The sequence below is a fragment of the Oncorhynchus kisutch genome, linkage group LG2 (genome assembly GCF_002021735.2).
Source record: "Oncorhynchus kisutch isolate 150728-3 linkage group LG2, Okis_V2, whole genome shotgun sequence".
In the NCBI taxonomy this organism is placed as follows: domain Eukaryota; kingdom Metazoa; phylum Chordata; class Actinopteri; order Salmoniformes; family Salmonidae; genus Oncorhynchus; species Oncorhynchus kisutch.
In genome coordinates this window covers 61,223,666-61,250,038 of record NC_034175.2, presented here as the reverse complement: position 1 = coordinate 61,250,038, position 26,373 = coordinate 61,223,666, and the positions used below count along the sequence as shown (strand labels likewise).

The window sequence follows — 26,373 nt, the reverse complement described above, 5'->3', positions numbered from 1 at the left end:
TCTCTGGCGAGCTCTCATTGGCTATTGCTGATCACCGTTCTCAAAACTTGTTGTTGCACACCTCACACTACAAGAACATTGCAGATTTTGTGCCAATTAAATAAAAAAATGTGAACATTTTGGGACGTCTGAAACTGCTCAAAGATGAGATTGAGTCTTAAAATGAGCATCGGTGATGGCCGCGAGCCCCAAGTAGGGAATGACATTGGGATTTTGTCACTGATCTCAAAAACTTGTCTGGGACAGCTAAAATGGGGCCAAAATCGTGTTGTGTACACCCGGCTTAAGAGAGAGTAGGAGGTGGCCTCTCGGATGGCGCAGTGGTCTACGGCTCTGCATCGCAGTGCTAGCTGTGCCACCAGAGGTGCACAGTGTTTCCTCCGACACATTGGTGCAGCTGGCTTCTGTGTTAAGAAGCAGTGGCACAGCTAGCACTGCGATGCAGAGCCGTAGACCACTGCGCCATCCGAGAGGCCACCTCCAACTAAGTCGCACTGCCCCTTAACACAGCGCGCATCCAACCCTTTGGATGCGCGCTGTGTTAAGAGGCAGTGCGACTTAGTTGGGTTCTGTTTCAGAGGACACATGGCTTTTGACCTTAGTCTCTCCTGAGCCCGTACGGGAGTTGTAGCGATGAGACAAGATAGTATCTTGCTAACAATTGGATACCACGAAATTGGGGAGAAAAGGGGGTAAAATTCAACAACAAAAAGAGAGAGAGTAGGAGATGAGATCTCAACTTTAGCCTTTACATGACTCATAACTTATCATCCACATCCATCTGAGTGGTAATAATCATGTCTATCAGGGTCTGGAAGTAATGTCCTGGGTCCACCTGCCAAGTTGGCCAGGGAATGTTCCCTACCTGCCAAAGAAACTCACCCAGGTGGTACAGAGGCAGCTAAAAGCTTTGGGGAAAATGTATGTAAATGCACATGTACGAAAAAATTATACCCCTTTTTAAAAAATCAACCACACAACCCTTATCAAAACCCTGAAAATCCTAGCCTAATTGACATCTGTTCCCAAAGATTTGGAAGAGAGAGATAGGCCATAGGTATGGCAAAGCTGTAAATGGGCATTATGTGGGTTTATGAGGAAGCCAAACGATCACAATCCAACTGAGATATCTCAGCCGCAGAGTTTCTAAACCAAGAGGCGCAGCATCGTGAGACTTCTGGAAAGCTAGCGAAGCAGACACGGCAGACCGGACCAGACCAGTTTGAGAAGTCAATGGGAGAAGTAAAACAAATATTACTCAAAATCTACTGGCAGAAAAAAAGATTGGAGCAAATGTCACTTCCTATCGAGTGGCTCCCAAAACTCCCATGAAGTTCTGCGACCCAAGTTGCAACTGACTGGCCTAGTTAAATAAAGGTTAAATTTACAAATAAATGAATGGGGATCCTAATCAAATAAATTCTAAATAAAAGACATAGTTTATAGTATTTTGCGTGTGTGTGACTGTGCAGCAGTGCTTGATGTTCCTTGTACCCTGTGGCTGCTGTCTCTGTTCTTGCTCAGAGGTTGGACCTCAGCCACAACACAACTGGTTATCAAAACTCATCCTCAGCCTTTCTCTCCCTCTCTTTCTCTCATCTATCCTTCCTTTCTTTTTCTTGCCCCTCTTTTCTCTATACCCTCGTCTTTCCCCCATTTCCTCTCTGTGCACCATGTTGAGATAAGGTAATAGCAGACATGATGATCTGGTCCTCTCTCTCAGCCTGGCCTTGTTGGTGGCTGCAGTAAGCCGGAGGGGGCGAGAGGGAGCGACTGGGGATTGCTCAACGAACTGAAATTACTGAGCTGAAACACAGGCCCTTTCCCCCTCAGCCTCTCCCTCCATTTGTCTCTCTTTCTGCCTGTGTATGTCTTCTTCTTTCTCGCTGTTTATTTCCTTCCCTCTCCGTTTCCCCTCTCCATTAGCTCAGGAACAGGCTGTAATGGTTATGGGTGAGGGTTAGTAGTCAGTCAACACAGTGCTCTGTCAGCTTGTCTTTAACTGGCCTGTGATGTTGGGTAAATAACACAGTGCTCTGTCGGCTTGTCTTTACCTGGCCTGTGATGTTGGGTAAATAACACAGTGCTCTGTCGGCTTGTCTTTAACTGGCCTGTGATGTTGGGTAAATAACACAGTGCTCTGTCGGCTTGTCTTTAACTGGCCTGTGATGTTGGGTAAATAACACAGTGCTCTGTCAGCTTGTCTTTAACTGGCCTGTGATGTTGGGTAAATAACACAGTGCTCTGTCGGCTTGTCTTTACCTGGCCTGTGATGTTGGGTAAATAACACAGTGCTCTGTCGGCTTGTCTTTAACTGGCCTGTGATGTTGGGTAAATAACACAGTGCTCTGTCGGCTTGTCTTTAACTGGCCTGTGATGTTGGGTAAATAACACAGTGCTCTGTCAGCTTGTCTTTAACTGGCCTGTGATGTTGGGTAAATAACACAGTGCTCTGTCAGCTTGTCTTTAACTGGCCTGTGATGTTGGGTAAATAACACAGTGTGCTGCTGGACTGCTCTGCTGTGGGCCTCAAGTGCTTTGAAGCTGGCTGTGAAAACACCCTCTCAGTCTCACACTGAGGCTCAATCCCAATACCCCCGCCCCATCCTTATCCCTCCCCCTCATTTTCAAGTGCCCCTTGGTGGGACAGTGTCCCTCAAACTGAGCAACTATTGGTAGGGAGAGAACCCTTTATTTTTAAAATTTTTTATTGAACCTTTATTGAACTAGGCAAGCCAGTTAAGAATAAATTCTTATTTACAATGACAGCCAACCGGGGAACAGTGTGTTAACTGCCTTGTTCAGGGGCAGAATGACAGATTTTTTACCTCAGCTCAGGGATTCAATCCAGCAACCTTTCGGTTACTGGCCCAATTCTTTAATCACTAGGCTACCTACCGTAGCTGACCCCAATGGCGACAGATATTCTTACTGGGGTCCGACGCAACATAAAATACATTACAGACAAGACGACAATTTCCATACATTTAAAAACATTGACATGTAGTGCGCATTTGTGTGTGTTTCTGTGTGGGTGCATCTAACAGTTACACACACACACACACACAATGCCTTCAGAAAGTATTCATACCCATTGGCATTTTGTTGGGTTACAACCTGAAATCAAAAATCGATTCTCACCCATCTACACCAAATACCCCATAATGACAAAGTGAAACCATGTTTAGATATTTTAGCAATTTATTGAAAATGATACACAGAAACCTTGTTTACACTGAACAAAAATATAAACGCAACAATTTCAAAGATTTTACTGAGTTACAGTTCATATAAGTAAATCAGTCAATTGAAATAAATTCATTAGGCCCTAATCTATGGATTTCACATGACTGGGAATGCAGATATGCATCTGTTGGTCACCGATACCTTTAAAAAAAGGTAGAAGCATGGATCAGAAAACCAGTCAGTATCTGGTATGACCAACATTTGCCTCATGCAGCACGACACAACTCCTTCGCAAATAATTGATCAGGCTGCTGATCGTTAAATAGTTAACCAATTGCTACTCGGACTAACTATTTAGCAGTCTTACGGCATGGGGGAAGAAGCTGTTCAGGGTCCTGTTGGTTCCAGACTTGGTGCACCGGTACCGCTAGCTGTGCGATAGCAGAGAGAACAGTCTATGACTTGGGTGGCTGGAGTCTGACCATTTTTAGGGCCTTCCTCTTTTTTTTCTTTTTTTCCCCCTTTATTTAACCAGGTAGGCTAGTTGAGATCAAGTTCCCATTTACAACTGCGACCTGGCCAAGATAAAGCATAGCAGTGCGAAAACAACAGAGTTACACATGGGATAAACAAACAAACAGTCAATAACACAATAGAAAAATCTATATATAGTGTGTGCAAATGTAGTAAGATTAGGGAGGTAAGGAAATAAATAGGCCATAGTGGCGAAATAATTACAATGTAGCATTAACACTGGAGTGAGAGTTGTGCAGATGATGTGCAAGTAAAGATCCTGGGGTGCAAAATGGCAAAAACAAATATATATATGGGGATGAGGTAGTTGGATGGGCTATTTACAGATCGGTAAGCTGGAACTGGAAGGAAATGTGGCCAAAGATGTGTTGGCTTTGGGGATGACCAGTGAAATGAGCTGAGATAAGGTGGGGATTTACCTAGCAAAGACTTATAGATGACCTGGAGCCAGTGGGTTTGGCGACGAATATGTAGTGAGGGCCAGCCAACGAGAGCATACAGGTCGCAGTGGTGGGTAGTATATGGGGCTTTAGTGAAAAAACGGATAGCACTGTCATAGCAAATTGCATGTAGTCTGAGTAGAGTGTTGGAAGCTATTTTGTAAATGATATCGCGGAAGTCAAGGATCAGTAGGATAGTCAGTTTTACGAGGGTCTATTTGACAGCATGAGTGAAGGAGGCTTTGTTGCGAAATAGGAAGATGATTCTAGATTTAATTTTGGGTTGGAGATGCTTAATGTGGGTCTGGAAGGAGAGTTTACAGTCTAACCAGACACCTAGGTATTTGTAGTTGTCCACATATTATAAGTCAGAACGGTCAAGAGTAGTGATGCTAGTCAGGTGCGGGCTGCGATCGGTTGAACATGCATTTAGTTTTACTAGCATTTAAGAGCAGTTGGAGGCCACGGAAGAAGTGTATGGCATTGAATCTCATTTGGAGGTTTGTTAACACAGTGTCCAAAGAAGGGCCAGTGTCCTCTGACACTGGTATAGAAATCCTGGACGGCAGGGAGCTCGGCCCCAGTGATGTACTGGGCCAAACGCACTACCTTCTGTAGCGCCTTGCGGTCAGATGCGAAGAAATTGACTTAGCAAGCGGAGATGCAGCCAGTCAAGATGCTCTCAATGGTGCAGCTGTATCTTCTTGAGGATCTGAGGGCCCAATCAAAACCTTCTCAGCCTCCTGAGGGGGAAGAGGCATTGCCATGCCCTCTTCACAACTGTGTTGGTGTGTGTGGATCATGAGAATTCCTTAGTGATGTGGACACAGAGGAACTTGAAGCTCTTGACCTGCTCCTCTACAACCCCATCAATGTGGATGGGGGAGTGCTTGGCCCTCCATTTCATGTAGTCCATGATCAGCTCATTTGTATTGCTGACATTGAAGGAGTGGTTGTTGTCCTGGCACCACACTGCCAGATCTCTGACCTCCTCCCTGTGGGCAGTCTCATTGTTGTCAGTGATCAGGCCTACCACCGTCATGTCGTCTGCAAACTTAATGATGGTGTTGAAATCGTGTGCGGCCACACAGTTGTGTGCGGCCACACAGAACAGCATTCTCAGGTAGGTGTTCCTTTTGTCCATGTGGGAAAGGGAAGCGTGGAGGTCAATAGAGATTGTGTCATCTGTGAATCTGTTGGCGCAGTATGTTAATTGGAGTGTGTACAGGGTGTCTCGGATGATGGTGTCGATGTGAGCCATGACCAGCCTTTCAAAGCATTTAATTAATGGCTACAGATGTGATTGCTACGGGGCGGTAGTCATTTAGACAGATTACTTTGCCGTTCTTGGGCACAGGGCTATTGTGGTCTGCTTGAAACATGTAAGTATTACAGACTGGGTCAGGGAGAAGTTGAAAATGTCAGTGAAGAATCTTGCCAGCTGGTCAGCGCATGCTCAGAGTAGGTTTTCTGGTAATGTTGACCTATTTAAAAGGTCTTACTCACATCGGCTACGGAGAGTGTGATCACACAGTCATCCTGAACAGCTAGTGCTCTCATGCATGGTTCATTGTTACTAGCCACGAAGCGAGCATAGAAGGTATTTAGCTTGTCTGGTAGCCTTGCGTCACTGGACGGCTCGCGGCTGGGTTTCCCTTTGTAATCCATGATAGTTTGCAAGCCCTGCCATATCTGACGAGCATCAGAGCCGGTGTTGTGCAATTTGATATTGGTCCTGTATTGACGCTTTCCCTGTTTGATGGTTCGTCGGAGGGTTTCTTATAAGTGTCCGGATTAGTGTCACGCTCCTTGAAAGCGGCAGCTCTAGAATTTACGGAATGATTTATGCCAAATACAATATTCTTAGTTTTAGAGATGTTCAGGACCAGTTTTTTTACTGGCCACCAATTTTCTGCCGAATGGTGTTGCAACAATGCATTTTGTGTGAAGAAAACCTTGTTGAACGCACCTTATAACTTTACTGAAGCAAAACACCACTGTTGACTTTCAGTATAAAATGCTGGTGAAATGGTTTAAAACACAGATTTTTTTAATGGTCTGTGTTTGGAAAATGCAGATTTCTGAAAGCTAATGCGATGCCTGGTAAGTGTAAGCATTTGTCCATGCCTCTACCCATCCCATCCCAGAATTAATGGATAATTGAGAGAGATGGCGGGGAAGGATATGGTAATAAATGTAGTGTTTATGGCCAACTCACTCACCCATATAATAACACCTACTGTAGCACACAGGCGGTGTCTCAAACACACACCCACTTCTTTCTCTGCCCCCTGTCCTGTCCCGTCTGAAGCATCCCCCTCTGCCCCCCTTCCCCCAATCCATTAATTCCATATATCCACCTGCTCCCCTGCCCTACAACACCATGGCAAGAGATGGACAACACCATGGCAAGAAACGCTCCTTTTAACTCACAAACACACATACAGAACATCTACAAAAACAATTAAAGATTCAAACACATCTGCACAGTTTTGCTATCCAGGAACACACACACCCTCATCTAACGTGTGTGCACAAACTCCAGACAGCTGCTAAAGTTAATGTTAAACTATACATCCCATCTTCAATCTTTTATAAGTATACAAACCCACACATTTAGCTGTAGATGTAAGTGTGTGTGTTAGAGATTGACAGCTTGCTCGCTCTCCCTATGTTTGTGCATTAATCCACAGATTGGAAAGGAACCCAATTAACTATTAATTAGGCTCTTCAAACAGACTTCTCTACTATTGTTCGTCATTCCAGCATGCAGGATGAAAAGTTAAGCAAAACCACACACACACACACACACGTTTTCCTCGAGTTCCAGGGAGAATCAGATCGGATCCCTCGATCCCTGTGGGTTAGTTTAGCTCAGGCCTATACTGACCATCTTCTTTTGTTTTCATCTGAAAACAGCAATGGCTGCCATGGGCATGTGTGTAAGTGTGGGGCTAACACTGGAGGGAGGTGTGTGGGATGGTGTGTGTGTGTCAGGGTCTGTGGATGTGCAGCAGGGGAGCTATCTCCATAGTAACGCTGACGTCTCATGTGCATCCAACTGAGGCTGTGTTTGGGTGGAGAATCCAGCGAGGAAGAGAGAGGAGTCTGGGTATGTAAACCCAGAGCATTGTGGGTGGATCTGGAGGAGTGGAATCTGGGCTACCCAGTTATCTAACAGAGCCCTGAGTAGGAGTTGCACATTTCTACTATTAGCTTACCCCCCTATAAATGCTAACCTTACCCATCAGAGGCAAACTGATCTTGGATCAGTATCTAGGGGACAACGTCATCCAACGTACCTATCTAAACCAGGGAGGAGAGAAGGGAGATCTTCAAAGAAGATGGTAGCTTATCGTGGTCTTTAAAGTACAGCGGGGGATGGGAGATCAGGGAGCTATTTATGCAAACCAGCCAAATCCATCAACATACCAGTTAAGACGTCCGCATGCTTCCCAACTGAAACAGTTTGGAAAGGTTTGTGCATATGTAACCCACAGCCTCGAATCGGTCTTATGTAATGGTGTTTTTTACAACGGAGAGTAGAGACTCCAAGCTACAAAATGGAAAATCACACACACTGCAGTTGAGGAACAATGGGAAGGTAATTATGCTTTGAAAGTTGATAAACTTGTAACCCCACTTTTGAGAGAATGGTCCTTTAATGTTTTGATACACCTACTGGAGAGCTCTTCTTTGTCTACACCTATTCAGCATCATTCACACCCTCTTAAGCCTTAGCCCAACCATCTCTTGAAGGATTCACATGTGAGGCCATGTGCTAAACAGAGTGAGTTAGGTAGTGTAGTAAACAACCAAAGATTGCAAGACTAAGAGGTGAAAGTAGTAGCCTACAATGAAGAAAAACACAAGGTAAAAATAAACACACTTCATCTAGTCCTTGGCCTATATCCTAATCTGACTTTGAAAGGGTCCAGAAAAATATTTTTTAAATATTTTAGAATTATTACGTGATGCTTACCCAGACACTTGTCTAAATTGATGGTTCTTGGGAAATAAATGCTACAACCAAGCCCCAGCCACATCTAGCTAATTGTATGGGTCACTATGGTCTACACATGTACACATGTTCATGAAATACAATAGATGGCCATAATCACCCCCAACACACATGGCTAACTTGATGGGTCATGTAATCATTCTCTTGTGAAGTGACTCTTTTGTTTAGACATATAGCTAGCTAGCTAGCTAGCTAAACAATGAAACATAATCCTAATCCATAGCTACAGTACAAACGGATTGTCATAGCCAGCCACTATGCATGAAATGCTTGGGTATGAATCTGCAGGTAGCTAAAGCTAACCAACTATGTTCATTAGGCTTTAACTAGCAATGCAAATGGATTTCTGAGATGCGAACAATATTACTACACAGATCGCATACACGTAATGTTAGCTAGCGAGCCAGAAAGCTAACATTCGCTAGCCAGCTAACAGTATGCTAGCTAGCTAACAGTACACTTTAACATGCAATGAAAACAAAACAAAAACATCTGAAATGAATATCTGAAAACATAGCTAGACTCTTCCCCGTATACATGGATTACCACTTCACGGCAGCGTGTCTTTACCGTTTGGTTTGTCGCTAGCTACAGCTTGTTTGCCCTATTGTTGTGTCAAGTCAATCCGATTCACACGGACCTTGTATATAAAGTAGTCCATCACAACTTTTTCCCACTGGTCTTCGCCTGCAAAATTCTGGGCAGCAATGCTATCGAGAGCAGTAGCAACACTTTTACAGATCTCCATGGCTAATGTTATGTCTTTCAAAAAAGCTGCGGTAACAAAGATTATCGACACATACTGAGCAGCTCATGTTATAGACAGAAACGTGTGACATGGCAGCCCAATCTGAAGTAATCTCTCGGCATGTCCAGCCCATCCATTATCTCAGCCAATCATGACTAGCGGGAAGGTTTCTGACTTTTTCTGTGGCTAAATCAACTAGGTTCGTAATTTAACAACTGTGTTTACAGTTGGCATAGAAGTTTGTTATTAAGGCACATGAAAGTTCACATGCTCCAGAAGGCATTTATGCCAAAAAACACATACAAAAATAAAATAACAAAAATAAAATAACAAAATGAATCAAACTTTCATATGCTTCTCCTGTGACGTAGTGATGTGCGACGTGCGCATAGCTTCTTGAAACGGGTCACATGACATTTTGTGACGTTTCTGTTAGTTTTGGACTTACCGCACCAAACATTTTAGTTAGATGTAAAATTGCGCGACTAAGATCTCGTCGACAAAAACATCTGAATTAAAGACATTTCTTGAGTCATCTTTAATTCTGACTATTTTGAAGAAGTGTATACTGGTTATGGGCGTCTCAAAATGGACAAACAGTACTATTGCAGCCTTTTCTCATTTTTCAAGAGAAGGTCTTTTAAGGGAGTACGCGAGCACACTCATTCGATTCTCTAGCCGAAAGCCGAACTGAAGCATGCTTTACACTGCCTTAGATCTTATCTGAGTAAGGGTACCTCAGACACACACGCATCTATGTCTGTCTTACTATACTTTTTGGGGACCAACAATTGATTCCCATTCAAAAAACTATTTTCCCTAACCCTTAAACCTAACCATAACTCTAACCATAACCCCAATTCTAACTCTAAAATAGTATTTTTACAATTGAGGACTAACTAAAATGTCCTCACTTCTCTGAATTGTAGTTGGTTTACTATTCTTGTGGTGACTTCTGGTACTAACAAGTATAGTAAAATGTGCACACACACACACACCCCTAAACACATTTATGTTTACTGTAAAATATCTAGGTCTACAATCACAACTATAAAACCATCAACAGCTGTTTTGGAAACCTGGTAAGCAAATTTTCATTTATTTTAAAACAACTATTTGACCAACGTCTTTTCTTTCTTTCTGTGAGCTCAATATATACATTGCACAGCTTCTCTAGAGATAAATCCTGAACTGTGCAACAGGCCAATATTCTACATAGTTTAGAGCAGAAAACGTGGCAATGAACTACAATGACCATAATCCATTGCGCACTACTTGTCCGGGCTTTGTGTTTCTTTTACGCCTGCTACATTAGGTTATTGTGGGGTAGACATGGAGAGAACAGACAGAAGAATTCACGATTAAAAGGGAGAGAGACCAGTTGCTTCACAAGGTCTCTCTCTATCTGGTATTCAGCAGTCATAAAAGTATGCCTCATTTACTTTGAAGAACTACTAAAATAGTGATATTGTCAGACAGCATAGGCAGCAGCTCTATAGAGATGACTTGAAATTAAAAAGTCATTAAATAAACAAATGTAAAGAACTGAAATATGTTATTAAAGTAATGTTAATTAATGTTTACTAAGTTATAAGCAATAATGGGCAGTCACTACCATCATAGGACTTTTAATAATTGTTTTATTCTGCATTCAATCAACCCGTTCGATCAACCCACATAATGCAGAATAATCAAAACCAAAATCGAAAACCGTGATTATTTTTTAATAACCGAAACGAACTCAAAAAGCACTTATCGCTCAGCACAAAACTCTGGTGGTCAGCTCTAAGGTCAAAGAGTTCATGACCTCCATTATGAGGTGCTGCTATACAGAGTTCACCACTACAGAAACAAATAGAGCACAGTACAGAGTTACACCATCCAGAGAAAAAAATACAGATGCTGCAGACAAGCCCCTGATTCATTTAAGCAGGACGTCCCTAAGGAGTTTAAAAATAACACAGCAGGCTATTTTCCAACTTGTCTTTAACGTGTCCGGGGAATGAATGCTAAATTGTGTGAAGAGAGCAGCACCAGTTTTTTTGCTGTGTAACAGCAGATCACCGTGCTCTTGTAAAACTGATTGTTAAAACTGGCACTTAAACTATATGAGGCTATAAACATGCAGGAAAACTTACATCCGGAGGCTGCCTTTCTTGTTGCCGGCGATTTTAATTCCGTGTCATTAAGACATGTGATGCCCAACTTCCAATGGCATCAGTCTCCACAGGGGTGATAAAGTCCTAGACCACTGTTACTCTACCCAGCAGCAAGCATACAAGGCCCTCCCTCGTCCAACATTCGGCAAATCTGATCCTGACCATACAAGCAGAAGCTCAAAACAGGATGTACACATGACTCTCTCCATTGAGAAATGGTTATGCTACTGGACTGCTTTGCTAGCACTGAATGGAATATGTTCCGCCGATAACGTCGACAAGCTAACCACCTCCGTCACCAGCTTCATAAGGAAATGCATCCGCGACATTGTCCCAACAGGGAAGGTTCGCCGCTTTGCCAATAAAAAGACATGGATTAACACAGAGGTTTTCGCAAAGCGTATGGACAGGGCTAACACATACAGCGCTTTCGCAGGCAACACTGAGGCTACGGCTGAGGACAGGAAAGGAAAGACAAGAAGTCCCACTACGACCTCCACAGAGTCATCAAACGAGCAAAAGGACAATGAATACGGTGGAATCATATTACATAGGCTCTGACACCAGCTGCAAGTAGCTGGGGCTACAGTCCATTACGAATTAAAAAATAATAATCCCCATGTCTTAAAATGACCACCATCATTCCAGTTTACATGAACTCTACGGATTCATGACACAATGACTACCGCCCTGTAGCACTCACATCTGTAATCATGAAATGCTTTGAAAGGCTGGCTATGGCACACATCTACTCAATCATCTCAGACCCACCCCAATTTGCATACCGCCCCAACAGATCCATAGACGACACAATCTCAATTGCACTCCACACTACCCTCACCCACCTAGATAGGAATTACTCTGTGAGAATGGTGTTCATTGACTACAGCTCTGCATTCAACACCATTGTCCACTCCAAGCGCACCACCGAGCTAGGGACCCTGGGACTGAACACCTCCCTCTGTAACTGGATCCTGGACTTCCTGATGGGCCGACCCCAGGTCGTGAGAGTAGGCAATGTCACTTCTGCCATGCTGGCCCTCAACATGGGGGCTCACCAGGGGTGTGTGCTTAGTTCCCTCCTGTAGTCCCTGTTCTGACACAACTGCGTGGCCACGCACAACTCCAACCCCATCCTCAAGTTTGCTGACAATACGATGGTGGTAGGCTTGATCATGGCGACGTTGAGACTACAGAGAGGAGGTCAGTGAGCTGGCAGTGTGGTGCCGGAACAACCACCTCTCTCTCTCAACTTCGGTAAGACCAAGGAGCTGACTACAGGGAACGGGGGAGCACACCCACATCGATGGGACTGCAGTGGACCGGGTGGAGAGCTAAAAGTTCCTCTGTGCCAAATCACTAAGGATTTAAAATGGTCCACTCATACGTGCACAGTCGTGAAGAAGGCACGATAGTGCCTCTTGACCCCTAGGGAGATTGAAAGGTTTGTCATGGGCCCTCAAATCCTCAAAAAGTTATACAGCTGCAAATCAAATCAAATCAAATTTATTTATATAGCCCTTCGTACATCAGCTGATATCTCAAAGTGCTGTACAGAAACCCAGCCTAAAACCCCAAACAGCAAGCAATGCAGGTGGAGAAGCACCACTGAGAGCATCTTGACTGGCTGCATCACTATATGGCAACAGACAGAACCGCCCTCAATCGCATGGTGCTACAGAGGGTGAAAAGGACAGCCTGTCACGTTCGTCATAATGATGAGAACAAGGCGCAGCATGAGTAGAGTTCCACATCATTTCAATAAATCAAAACTCACTGAACAAAACAACAAACAACCAAATGAAACATGAAGCTACTGATGTGCACTAAGGCAACTATACATAGACAAGATCCCGCAACACAAAATGAGGAAAATGGCTACCTAAATATGATCCCCAATCAGAGACAACGATAAACAGCTGTCTCTGATTGGGAACCATATCAGGCCAACATAGACATACAAAGACCCCTAGACATACAAAGACCCTAGACATTCAAAAACTAGAGTACCCACCCTAGTCACACCCTGACCTAACCAAAATATATAGAAAAACAGAGATATCTAAGGTCAGGGCGTGACACAGCCCATTACATAACTGGGGCCAAGCTCCCTGCCATCCAGTACCTCTAGATCAGGCAGTGTGAAAGGAAGGCTTGTACAATTGTTAAAGACTCCAGCCACCCAAGCCATAGACCATTCTCTCTGCTTCTGCACACAAGCGGTACTGATGCATCAAATCCGACACCAACAGGCTCTTGAACAGCTTCTATCCCCAAACCATAAGACTGCTAAATAGTTAACAAAATGGCTACATGGACTGAGTTGACCCTTTTTGCACTGTCTCTATGCACACTCACAGGACTCTACAAACACACACACATACAATCATCATATACGCTGTTGCTACTCTGTTTATCATATATCCTGATGCCTAGTCCCCTTACCCCTATACATACAGTTCCTTCAGGAAAGTATTCAGATGCATTCACTTTTTCCACATTTTGTTACGTTCCTGCCTTGTTCTAAAATGGATTCAATAAATACAACTCCTCAAATCTACACACAATACCCCATAACAGGTTTAGACATTTTTGCAAATGTATTACAAATAAAAAACACAAAAACCTTGTTTACATAAGTATTCAGACCCTTTGCTATGAGACTCGAAATTGAGCTCAGGTGCATCCTGTTTCCATTGATCATCCTTGAGATGTTTCTACAACTTGATTGGAGTCCACCTGTGGTAAATTCAATTGATTGGACAAGATTTAGAAAGATACACATCTATCTATATCAGGTCCCACAGTTGACAGTACATGTCAGAGCAAAAACTAAGCCGTGAGGTTCAAGGCCCAGACAGGATTGTGTCGAGGTGCAGATCTGGGGAAGGGTACCAAAACATTTCTTCAGCATTAAAAAGGTCCCCAAGAACCTCCATTGTTCTTAAATTGAAGAAGTTGGGAACGACCAAGTCTCTTCCTAGAGCTGGCTGCCCAGCCAAACTGAGCAATTAGGGGAGAAGGGCCTTGGTCAGGGAGGTGATGGTCACTCTGACAGAGCTCCAGAGTTCCTCTGTGGAGATGGGAGAACCTTGCAGAAGGACAACCATCTGTGCAGCACTCCAACAAACAGGCCTTTATGGTATAGTGGCCAGACAGAAGCCACTCCTCAGTAAAAGGCATATGACTGGCCCAGCCAGAGCCCGGACTTGAACCTGATCTAACATCTCTGGAGATACCTGAAAATAGCTGTGCAGCAACGCTCCCCATCCAACCTGATAGAGCTTGTGAGTATCTGCAGAGAAGAATGGGAGAAACTCCCCAAATACAGGTGTGCCAAGCTTGTAGCGTCATACCTAAGAAGACTCAAGGCTGTAATAGCTGCCAAAGATGTTTCAACAAAGTACTTACGTAAATGTGATATTTCTGTTTATTTTTTTTATAAATGAGCAAAAATGTATAAAAAGTCTAGGGGTCTGAATAGTTTCCAAAGGCACTGTATCTACCTCCATCACTCCTGTATCACTCCAGTATCTCAGCACATTGTAAATATCTTATTGGAACAGACCCTGTATATAGCTTCTTACTTTCTTGTGTTGTTCTTATTTCTATTTCTGGTTTTGTTCTACCTTGTTATTTTTTTGTGCTACATTGATATTTATTATTGCATTGTTGGGTTTGGAGCTTGCAAGAGATATTTCACTATACTTGTGCACATGACAATAAAACTGTCCAGTCAGAGGAGTGTGTGACAGGGTGGAATTTAATAGTAAGGTAGGGACACTCCACTGCTAACTCTGCATTACATGATCCCATTAAGCCCTGAGGGCAGCTGGAACATGACCTCTGCTCTGGCTGCGAGCACAAGCATGCACACAACAAATGCAAACACACAAACCCTTGTCTGTGAATCCTTATCCTCAAAGGAAACAAACTATCCAAGCACTGACTGAGGCAGGTCATGGATCTGATTTCCACTTGTCCAAACTTCTATTGTCCCATTCTATTGATCCTTGACCAATCACAAGGCTCTCCTCTCTCTCAGCCCGAAGCAGACGAATGACCTATCAATAACTTGTATCTCTGAATAGTGAGGAGTTGGGAAACAGTTGGGTATTACCATACAGGTAGAGCACAGTAACTGACTTCATTGGCCAGCCTTTTGTTTGTCGTTGTCTTCAGGTAAACAAGCCTCCAGATAGGGGAAACATACACATTCACTACTCTGCACAGTGCACACACCACACACCACACACCACGCACCACACGCACGAGAAAATCCTCCAGGCATATTTTCAAAATAAAACATTAAAGCAAAATCAAAGGACTTCAATATCAGAAATATCCTAAAAACATGCAGACACACTCATCCCAGCCAGGCGCATGTAGACTGCAAACAGATGTATTGCCAGAGACATGGGGAGTGATTTCATTACAGGCAGTTAGGGCTGGGCGATATATCCTCTTTTAAGGTATACCAGTATGGATCCATCTACTGGTGGGAGTCATTCCATGTCATTTCAGCAAGCCATGCTTCAACCCAACTCTCCTGAGAATAGTCCAACAAGTGGCAGCTCTCTGAGAGGACTATCCCTATGATGCAATTCTCATATAAAGACTGGTACAAGTCCAAAACGTTGATGGAGAAATGGGACAACAATGTTGGGACAACAATGTTAAAAAGGGACAACAATGTTGGGACAACAATGTTAAAAGGGACAACAATGTTATGACATCCCTAACAAAATAATACATTGCATGTCAGTCTTGTTTTTTTTATGTTTCTGTATGCATTGTGATTAGTGATATTTACCATTAAACCTGACGCAACCCCCCCCCCAAAAAAAAAAACACTATACAGTGTGTGTTTGGGAGTTTTACCATTGAAGCCATGAGAACTGCTATAGCCTAATAGGTTTGCTTGTTCACCAGGAATGGTTAAACAGCAACTAATCCAGACCTTTTTTAAGGGAATAAACCATACACAAAGGGGCCGTTTTCATGGACACAGATTAAGCGCAAGGACAAACTGAATTGCTGTTACGTTCGTCGTCAAGGAAATGACCGGACCAAGGTGCAGCTTGGTAAGGTTACATTATTTTATTTATGTCGCCAACAAAACAATAAACAACAAAACGAATGTGAAGGTCTGTAAGGCTATACATGTCACGAACAAAGACAACAACCCACAAATGAGAAAAGGAAAAAAGGCTGCCTAAGTATGATTCCCAATCAGAGACATCGATAGATGTCTATAAATTCACAGACAACACAAAGATTCCTTGATGCCCTTCCAGACTCCCTCTGCCTACCCAAGGACGCCAGAGGACAAAAATCAGTTAACCACCTAACTGAGGATCTCAATCTAACCCTGCGCAATACCCTAGATGCAGTTGCACCCCTAAAAACAAAAAAAATGTCTCATAAGAAACTAGCTCCCTGGTACACAGAAAATACCCGAGCTCTGAAGCAAGCTTCCAGAAAATTGGAACGGAAATGGCGCCACACCAAACTGGAAGTCTTCCGACTAGCTTGGAAGGACGGTACCGTGCAGTACCGTAGAGCCCTTACTGCTGCTCGATCATCCTATTTTTCTAACTTAATTGAGGAAAATAAGAACAATCCGAAATTCCTTTTTAATACTGTCGCAAAGCTAACTAAAAAGCAGCATTCCCCAAGAGAGGATGACTTTCACTTTAGCAGTGATAAATTCATGAACTTCTTTGAGGAAAAGATTATGATTATTAGAAAGCAAATTACGGACTCCTCTTTAAACCTGCGTATTCCTCCAAACCTCAGTTGTCCTGAGTCTGCACAACTCTGCCAGGACCTAGGATCAAGAGAGACGCTCAAGTGTTTTAGTACTATATCTCTTGACACAATGATGAAAATAATCATGGCCTCTAAACCTTCAAGCTGCATACTGGACCCTATTCCAACTAAACTACTGAAAGAGCTGCTTCCTGTGCTTGGCCCTCCTATGTTGAACATAATAAACGGCTCTCTATCCACTGGATGTGTACCAAACTCACTAAAAGTGGCAGTAATAAAGCCTCTCTTGAAAAAGCCAAACCTTGACCCAGAAAATATAAAAAACTATCGGCCTATATCGAATCTTCCATTCCTCTCAAAAATTTTAGAGAAGGCTGTTGCGCAGCAACTCACTGCCTTCCTGAAGACAAACAATGTATACGAAATGCTTCAGTCTGGTTTTAGACCCCATCATAGCACTGAGACGGCACTTGTGAAGGTGGTAAATGACATTTTAATGGCATCGGACCGAGGCTCTGCATCTGTCCTCGTGCTCCTAGACCTTAGTGCTGCTTTTGATACCATCGATCATCACATTCTTTTGGAGAGATTGGAAACCCAAATTGGTCTACACGGACATGTTCTGGCCTGGTTTAGATCTTATCTGTCGGAAAGATATCAGTTTGTCTCTGTGAATGGTTTGTCCTCTGACAAATCAACTGTAAATTTCGGTGTTCCTCAAGGTTCCGTTTTAGGACCACTATTGTTTTCACTATATATTTTACCTCTTGGGGATGTTATTCGAAAACATAATGTAAACTTTCACTGCTATGCGGATGACACACAGCTGTACATTTCAATGAAACATGGTGAAGCCCCAAAATTGCCCTCGCTAGAAGCATGTGTTTCAGACATAAGGAAGTGGATGGCTGCAAACTTTCTACTATTAAACTCGGACAAAACAGAGATGCTTGTTCTAGGTCCCAAGAAACAAAGAGATCTTCTGTTGAATCTGACAATTAATCTTAATGGTTGTACAGTCGTCTCAAATAAAACTGTGAAGGACCTCGGCGTTACTCTGGACCCTGATCTCTCTTTTGAAGAACATATCAAGACTATTTCGAGGACAGCTTTTTTCCATCTACGTAACATTGCAAAAATCAGAAACTTTCTGTCCAAAAATGATGCAGAAAAATTAATCCATGCTTTTGTCACTTCTAGGTTAGACTACTGCAATGCTCTATTTTCCGGCTACCCGGATAAAGCACTAAATAAACTTCAGTTAGTGCTAAATACGGCTGCTAGAATCCTGACTAGAACCAAAAAATTTGATCATATTACTCCAGTGCTAGCCTCTCTACACTGGCTTCCTGTCAAAGCAAGGGCTGATTTCAAGGTTTTACTGCTAACCTACAAAGCATTACATGGGCTTGCTCCTACCTATCTCTCTGATTTGGTCCTGCCGTACATACCTATACGTACGCTACGGTCACAAGACGCAGGCCTCCTAATTGTCCCTAGAATTTCTAAGCAAACAGCTGGAGGCAGGGCTTTCTCCTATAGAGCTCCATTTTTATGGAACGGTCTGCCTACCCATGTCAGAGACGCAAACTCGGTCTCAACCTTTAAGTCTTTATTGAAGACTCATCTCTTCAGTGGGTCATATGATTGAGTGTAGTCTGGCCCAGGAGTGGGAAGGTGAACGGAAAGGCTCTGGAGCAACGAACCGCCCTTGCTGTCTCTGCCTGGCCGGTTCCCCTCTTTCCACTGGGATTCTCTGCCTCTAACCCTATTACAGGGGCTGAGTCACTGGCTTGCTGGGGCTCTCTCATGCCGTCCCTGGAGGGGGTGCGTCACCTGAGTGGGTTGATTCACTGTTGTGGTCATCCTGTCTGGGTTGGCGCCCCCCCCCCCCCTTGGGTTGTGCCGTGGCGGAGATCTTTGTGGGCTATACTCAGCCTTGTCTCAGGATGGTAAGTTGGTGGTTGAAGATATCCCTCTAGTGGTGTGGGGGCTGTGCTTTGGCAAAGTGGGTGGGGTTATATCCTTCCTGTTTGGCCCTGTCCGGGGGTGTCCTCGGATGGGGCCACAGTGTCTCCTGACCCCTCCTGTCTCAGCCTCCAGTATTTATGCTGCAGTAGTTTGTGTCGGGGGGCTGGGGTCAGTTTGTTATATCTGGAGTACTTCTCCTGTCCTATTCGGTGTCCTGTGTGAATCTAAGTGTGCGTTCTCTAATTCTCTCCTTCTCTCTTTCTTTCTCTCTCTCGGAGGACCTGAGCCCTAGGACCATGCCCCAGGACTACCTGACATGATGACTCCTTGCTGTCCCCAGTCCACCTGGCCATGCTGCTGTTCCAGTTTCAACTGACCTGAGCCCTAGGACCATGCCCCAGGACTACCTGACATGATGACTCCTTGCTGTCCCCAGTCTACCTGGCCATGCTGCTGCTCCAGTTTCAACTTCCACCTGACTGTGCTGCTGCTCTAGTTTCAACTGTTCTGCCTTATTATTATTCGACCATGCTGGTCATTTATGAACATTGAACATCTTGACCATGTTCTGTTATAATCTCCACCCGGCACAGCCAGAAGAGGACTGGCCACCCCACATAGCCTGGTTCCTCTCTAGGTTTCTTCCTAGGTATTGGCCTTTCTAGGGAGTTTTTCCTAGCCACCGTGCTTCTCCACCTGCATTGCTTGCTGTTTGGGGTTTTAGGCTGGGTTTCTGTACAGCACTTTGAGATATCAGCTGATGTACGAAGGGCTATATAAATAAATTTGATTTGATTTGATTTGATTTAGATAGCTGTCCCTGATTGAGAATCATACCCGGCCAAAAACAAAGAATAGACCTTCCCACCCGAGTCACACCCTGACCAAACAAACAGAGAATAAAAGGATCTCTACGGTCAGGGCGTGATAGTAACCCCCCCCCAAAGGTGCGGACTCCAGCCGTAAACCTGACACTATAGGGGAGGGTCCGGGTGGGCATCTATCTTGGTGGCGGCTCCCTGCTCCACCTCTGGCTCCCCCAACTTTGGTGGCGCCTCTGGTGCGGGGACCCTCGTTGCCGACCCCGGACTGGGGACCCTCGCCGCAGGCCCCGGACTGGGGAGACCTACTGGAGGCCTGGTTCTTGGAGCAGGCACACGATTCACCAGGCTGGGGGTGACATACTGGAGGCCTGGTCCGTGGAGCAGGCACAGTACTCACCAGGCTGGGGAGACATACTGGAGGCCTGGTCCGTGGCGCTGGCACAGGTCGAACCGGGCTGTGGGGGAGCACTGGAGATCTGGTGCTTAAAGCTGGCACCACTTGTCCTGGCTGAATGCCCACTTTGGCCCGACACGTGCGGAGCGCAGGCACAGGACGCACACTGGGCTGTGAGAGCCGGCGCAGGATACCATGGGCCGAAGAGGCGCACCGGAAACCAGGAGTGCTGTGCTGGCTCAATCCGTCCTCGCTGGATTCCCACTCTAGCACGACACATGCGGAGAGCTGGCTCAGAGCGCACCGGGCTGGAGACACCGTTCACTTCACCGCATAACACGGTGCCTGACCAGTACCACACTCCCTACCGTGAGCACGGGGAGTTAGCTCCGCCAACCTCCCCATGTGCCCCCTCAAAATGTTTTGGAGTGGCTTCCCGGTCTTCCTTGCCAGCCGTGACCCTGTGTAACGCTGGTCCCCTTTTCCCTCTGCTTCCTCCTTCATCGCTGCCTCTGCCTGCTTAGGACACATCAACAAATTTCTCACCTAGTCAGCTCAGGGGTTCAAACCAGCAACCTTTCAGTTATTGGTCCAACGTTCTTATCCGCTAGGCTACCTGCTGCCCCCCCATAAAAAAAAACATTTAAAACTTGTATTAATCAGAAACATCAAAATATTGTGATATGGCACAGCTCCTGGTATATGGGGAGTCAATTAACCTCTTTGGGCTAGGGGGCAGTATTTTAACGTCTGGATGACAAGCGTGCCCAAAGTAAACTGCCTGTTACTCAGGATATGCATATAATTGGTGGGGAGAACAAGTATTTGATACACTGCTGATTTTGCAGGTTTTCCTACTTACAAAGCATGTAGAGGTCTGTAATTTTTATCATAGGTTGATTTTTTTTAGATCATCGGTAGATTTTTAAGTAATTAATTTGCATTTTATTGCATGACATGAGTATTTGATACATCAGAAAAGCAGAACTTAATATTTGGTACAGAAACCTGTGTTTGCAATTACCGAGATCATACATTTCCTGTAGTTCTTGACCAGGTGTGCACACACTGCAGCAGGGATTTTGGCCCACTCCTCCATACAGACCTTCTCCAGATCCTTCAGGTTTCGGGGCTGTCGCTGGGCAATGCGGACTTTCAGCTCCCTCCAAAGATTTTCTATTGGGTTCAGGTCTGGAGATTGGCTAGGCCACTCCAGGGCCTTGAGATGCTTCTTACGGAGCCACTCCTTAGTTGCCCTGGCTGTGTGTTTCGTGTCGTTGTCATGCTGGAAGACCCAGCCACGACCCATCTTTAATGCTCTTACTGAGAGGTGGTGGTTCTTGGCCAAGATCTCGCGATACATGGCCCCACCATCCTCCCCTCAATACGGTGCAGTCGTCCTGTCCCCTTTGCAGTAAAGCATCCCCAAAGAATGATGTTTCCACCTCCATGCTTCATGGTTGGGATGGTGTTCTTGGGGTTGTACTCATCCTTCTTCTTCCTCCAAACACGGCAAGTGGCGTGTTTTTTTTGTCTCATCAGACCACATGACCTTCTCCTATTCCTCCTCTGGATCATCCAGATGGTCATTGGCAAACTTCAGACGGGCCTGGACATGCGCTGGCTTGAGCAGGGGGACCTTGCGTGCGCTGCAGGATTTTAATCCATGACGACTTAGTATGTTACTAATGATTTTATTTGAGACTGTGGTCCCAGCTCTCTTCTGGTCATTGACCAGGTCCTGCTGTGTAGTTCTGGGCTGATCCCTCACCTTCCTCGTGATCATTGTTCCTAGGCCGTCATTGAAAATAAGAATTTGTTCTTAACTGACATGCCTAGTTAAATAAAGGTAAAATTGAAAAACAATGTGATGCCCCACGAGGTGAGATCTTGCATGGAGCCTCAGACCGAGGGTGATTGACCGTCATCTTGAACATCTTCCATTTTCTAATAATTGCGCCAACAGTTGTTGCCTTCTCACCAAGCTGCTTGCCTATTGTCCTGTAGCCCATCCCAGCCTTGTGCAGGTCTACAATTGTATCCCTGATGTCCTTACACAGCCCTCTGGTCTTGGCCATTGTGGAGAGGTTGGAGTCTGTTTGATTGAGTGTGTGGACAGGTGTCTTTTACACAGGTAACGAGTTCAAACAGGTGCAGTTAATACAGGTAATGAGTGGAGAACAGGAGGGCTTCTTAAAGAAAAACTAACAGGTCTGTGAGAGCCGGAATTCTTACTGGTTGGTAGGTGATTAAATATCTGTCATGCAATAAAATGCTAATTAATAACTTAAAAATCATACAATGTGATTTTCTGGATGTTTGTTTTAGATTCCGTCTCTCACAGTTGAAGTGTACCCATGATACAAAAATTACAGGCCTCTACATGCTTTGTAAGTAGGAAAACCTGTAAAATCGGCAGTGTATCAAATACTTGTTCTCCCCACTGTATGTGAGAGTAGATTCTCGGCCCTTACATGCATGAAAACGAAATACAGGCACAGACTGTGTGTGGAAAATGAGATTCTACAACCTAACCTTGCACAGTTATGTGCATCCTTTCAAGCACACCCTTCTCATTAACCTGTGGTGAGTTATTCACAATTGTTGATGAACAAATAAGGTTTAAATATAAGATGGCTAAATAAAGAGAAAAATTATTGATTGTTATTATTTGTGCCATGGTCCTATAAGAGCTCTTTGTAACAAAAACTCACTCATTCTTGTGTTTAATAAATGTATCATATAGTGTGTGTTGTGGAGGCTTACAATGACGGCAGAAAACAACATTTGAGATTGTGCTGACCCTGGTGCTGGAGGGGGTACGCAGCTGAAGGTTGAATGTTTGAAGGGGTACGGGACTATAAAAGTTTGGGAACCACTGCTCTAACCCATTCAATGTCCTCCGAATCGCAGGGGTCCGTTTTCACCACACACACATCCGTCCCGTCCCCCCGGCAGCATTAACATACCTCCCATCTAGGAACAGAGCAGCCATCTGGTGTTTGTTTGGGGCAGACCACTCTGTCTGTATGTGTGTGTGTGTGTGTGTGTGTCTGTGTGTGTACAGTAGTAGTCAGAAGTTTGGGCACACCTACTCATTCAAGGGTTTTTCTTTATTATTTTCTACATTGTTGAATAATAGTGAAGACATTACAACTACAAAATAACACAGATGGAATCATGTAGTAAAAAAGTGTTAAACAAATAAAAATGTATTTTACATTCTTCAAAGTAGCCACCCTTTGCCTTGATGACAGCTTTGCACAATCTTGGCATTCTCTCAACCAGCTTCACCTGGAATGCTTTTCCAACAGTCTTGAAGGAGTTCCCACATATGCTGAGCACTTGTTGGCTGCTTTACCTTCACTCTGCGGTCCCACTCATCCCAAAACATCTCAATTGGGTTGAGGTCAGGTGATTGTGGAGGCCAGGTCATCTGATGCAGCACTCCATCACTCTCCTTTGTCAAATAGCCCTTACACAGCCTGGATGTGTATTGGGTCATTGTCCTGTTAAAAAACAAATGATAGTCCCACTAAGCACAAACTAGATGGGCTGGCGTATCGCTGCAGAATACTGATGTAGCCATGCTGGTTAAGTGTGCCTTGAATTCTAAATAAATAACAGACAGTGTCACCAGTAAAGCACCTCCTCCATTCTTCACGCTGGGAACTGCGTCTCACAAAGACATGGCGGTTGGAACGAAAAAATTATCATTTGGACTCGTCAAACCAAAGGACAGATTTCCACCTGTCTAATGTCCATTGCTTGTGTTTCTTGGTCAAAGCAAGTCTCTTCTTATTACTGGTGTCTTTTAGTCGTGGTTTCTTTGCAGCAATTCGACCATGAAGGCCTGATTCACGTAGTCTTTTCTGAACAGTTGATGTTGAGATGTGTCTGTTACTTGAAATCTGCAAAGCATTTTTTGGGGCTGCAATTGGAGGTGCAGTTAACTCTAACAAATGTATACTCTGCAGCAGAGGTAACTCTGGGTCTTGTTGTCCTGTGGCGGTCCTCATGAGAGCCAGTTTCATCAAAGTGCTTGATGGTTTTTGTGACTACACTTGAAGAAACTTTCAAAGTTCTTGAAATTATCCGGATGGATTGACCTTCATGTCTTAAAGTAATGATGGACTGTTGTTCTCCATGCTTATTTGAGCTGTTTTTGCCAAAATATGGACTTGGTCTTTTACCAAAATTAGCTATCTTCTATATACCACCCTTATCTTGTCACAACACAACTGATTGGCTCTAACACATTAAGAAGGAAATAAATTCCACAAATGAACTTTTAACAAGGCACACCTGTTAATTGAAATGCATTCCAGGTGACTACCTCATGAAGCTGTTTGAGAGAATGCCAAGAGTGTGCAAAGCTGTCATCAAGGCAAATGGTGGCTACTTTGAAGAATCTCAAATATTTTTGCATTTGTTTAACACTTTTTTGATTCCATATGTGTTACTTCATAGTTTGTCTTCACTATTATTCTACAATGTAGAAAAAATGAAAAATAAAGAAAACCTGGAATGAGCAGGTGTGTCCAAACTTTTGACTGGTACTGTATATGTGTAGGCTATGCTACAGTATGTGTCTGAAAGAGTATGCCATTTGTTTGACAGAGAGATAATAGCAGTGGCCCAGGGTGTTATGTAAAGTGAAAAATGTAAGGTGGTTACACATAGTAATAAGGGGATGTGGTCTCTGTTATCCAACTCATCCACAAGCACAGCTGTTCAAATGCATCTGTTATTAGTGACAAATGCAATGCCCTCTCCCATGGACTCCTAATGAGGTGGTACTAGCACACTCACTCCTACAAACACACACACAGTGTTGGGATCTGTCGTGCAGGTGTGCTATGACTCAGGAGTGGTAGTCTGAAGACTCGCTTTGTTTTTTAATAAACGGACGCTGAGAAAGATTGCAATGTGTCCAATGTAAGAAATGGGGCACAGGAGTGACTTACCAAGCAGCGCACATGCAATAAGGAGCGTGTGGATGCCCATTGTCTCCCGTTTCTCTCTCTCCGCAGAAACCGTTCCTATAATCCGTTTGGAGGCGCAAAACTTCGGTCTATTGAAGGGGAAATGAGGGGTCTGCGGCCGACTCGGTATCCGGCGTCGGGCAGCTCTGGTACACCCCGAGGATCGAAGCTTCTGGGCTGGCTTGAGAGTAAGATCCCCTCCACCTACTGCCTATGGGATGCCCTCGCCTATCTCCCGTATCCTGCTCTGAGATGCGGGGCTCGGTATACTCGGGTGTCGCTTGTCTCTACTATCGCCTTCAGCGATTTCTCATATTGTCAATGAAATGCGCCCATAAAAGACGCCTAGGCGACCCAGCCCATTCTCCCTTGCGGAGGCGCTTCGCTGTAGGATGACAAACCACCTCAGCAGGGAGTCCTGAGTCCAGCGTTGTGTGTGTGTCTTGCGTTGTTGGTGCGCTATTTAGAATTTAGCCAACATCAAGATATTCGGATCAATCCGAAAAATCTGTATGCAAAGTCCTTTGGTGAGAAAATAAATAAAATACTTCCTCCGGCGGCAATAGCTCTACCCAAACGTATGCAGGTCGTGCACACTCCACGGCTGCTCCAGTAAAATCAATCTCCTTTCATTGCTCTGCTAGGAGAAAAAGTCGATGGGCGGGCGCTTTCGCCGCAGAGCACGCAGTGCAATATTACATAGGAAGGACCTCCGCACGAATTCGTCAATAGGTCGAGTCCATCGCAAGTTAACCACACTACTTATTGTATTAGCTACGTGTTTATAATAGTCACAGAAATGTCTATTCCCGTTGATCAGAGAGTTGAGTGTTGTGCATCGCCTACACAATGTGCTGTTCGGGCACAAATATATTGATACATCCACACCGGCGAAAATAGCCTCAAACGTCACATGTGTTTCAATCAATACCTTAGAATAACGCTACTCAGTTTATTCCATGTAGTTCATTCTCTGGTTGGAAGAATAGACTTTGAGAGAAGCAGTTTTGTATTCCTTGCAAACGAACCAGCCTACCACACAATCCCACACCGGGTACTTTCTACAATTCACCCAATAAGGACTGACACCGACTTGAAGACCCACTCAATTGGTCAAAAGGCATTCTTTTTTTCCCAATCACTCCCTAAATGAAAATGTCTTAATGTTTACATATGCAGTTCAATTGGATTGAGCATAAACGTGTTATGGGCATGGGATATTACATGCCCCCTTTTATTTAAATAATATGATACCAATAATAATAGTCTTGACATTTCATTGATAGCATGTGTTTTTACTTTGACATTTCTCTCTCCATCTATCGCCAAAACATACAGA

At 44.3% G+C, this 26,373-nt stretch overlaps 1 protein-coding gene across 1 annotated transcript in view; it reads right to left on the bottom strand.

Moving 5' to 3' along the window:
* The window catches only part of LOC109904848 (immunoglobulin superfamily member 3-like), a 170,276-nt gene extending 144,264 nt beyond the window's left edge, over nucleotides 1-26,012 (bottom strand). The window contains exon 1 of the mRNA XM_031799431.1: nucleotides 25,017-26,012. Within this exon, the coding sequence (XP_031655291.1) occupies nucleotides 25,017-25,056 (40 nt within the window). The 5' untranslated portion in view covers nucleotides 25,057-26,012. The remainder of the gene's footprint in view (nucleotides 1-25,016) is intronic.
* Between the last annotated feature and the right edge of the window lie 361 nt (nucleotides 26,013-26,373).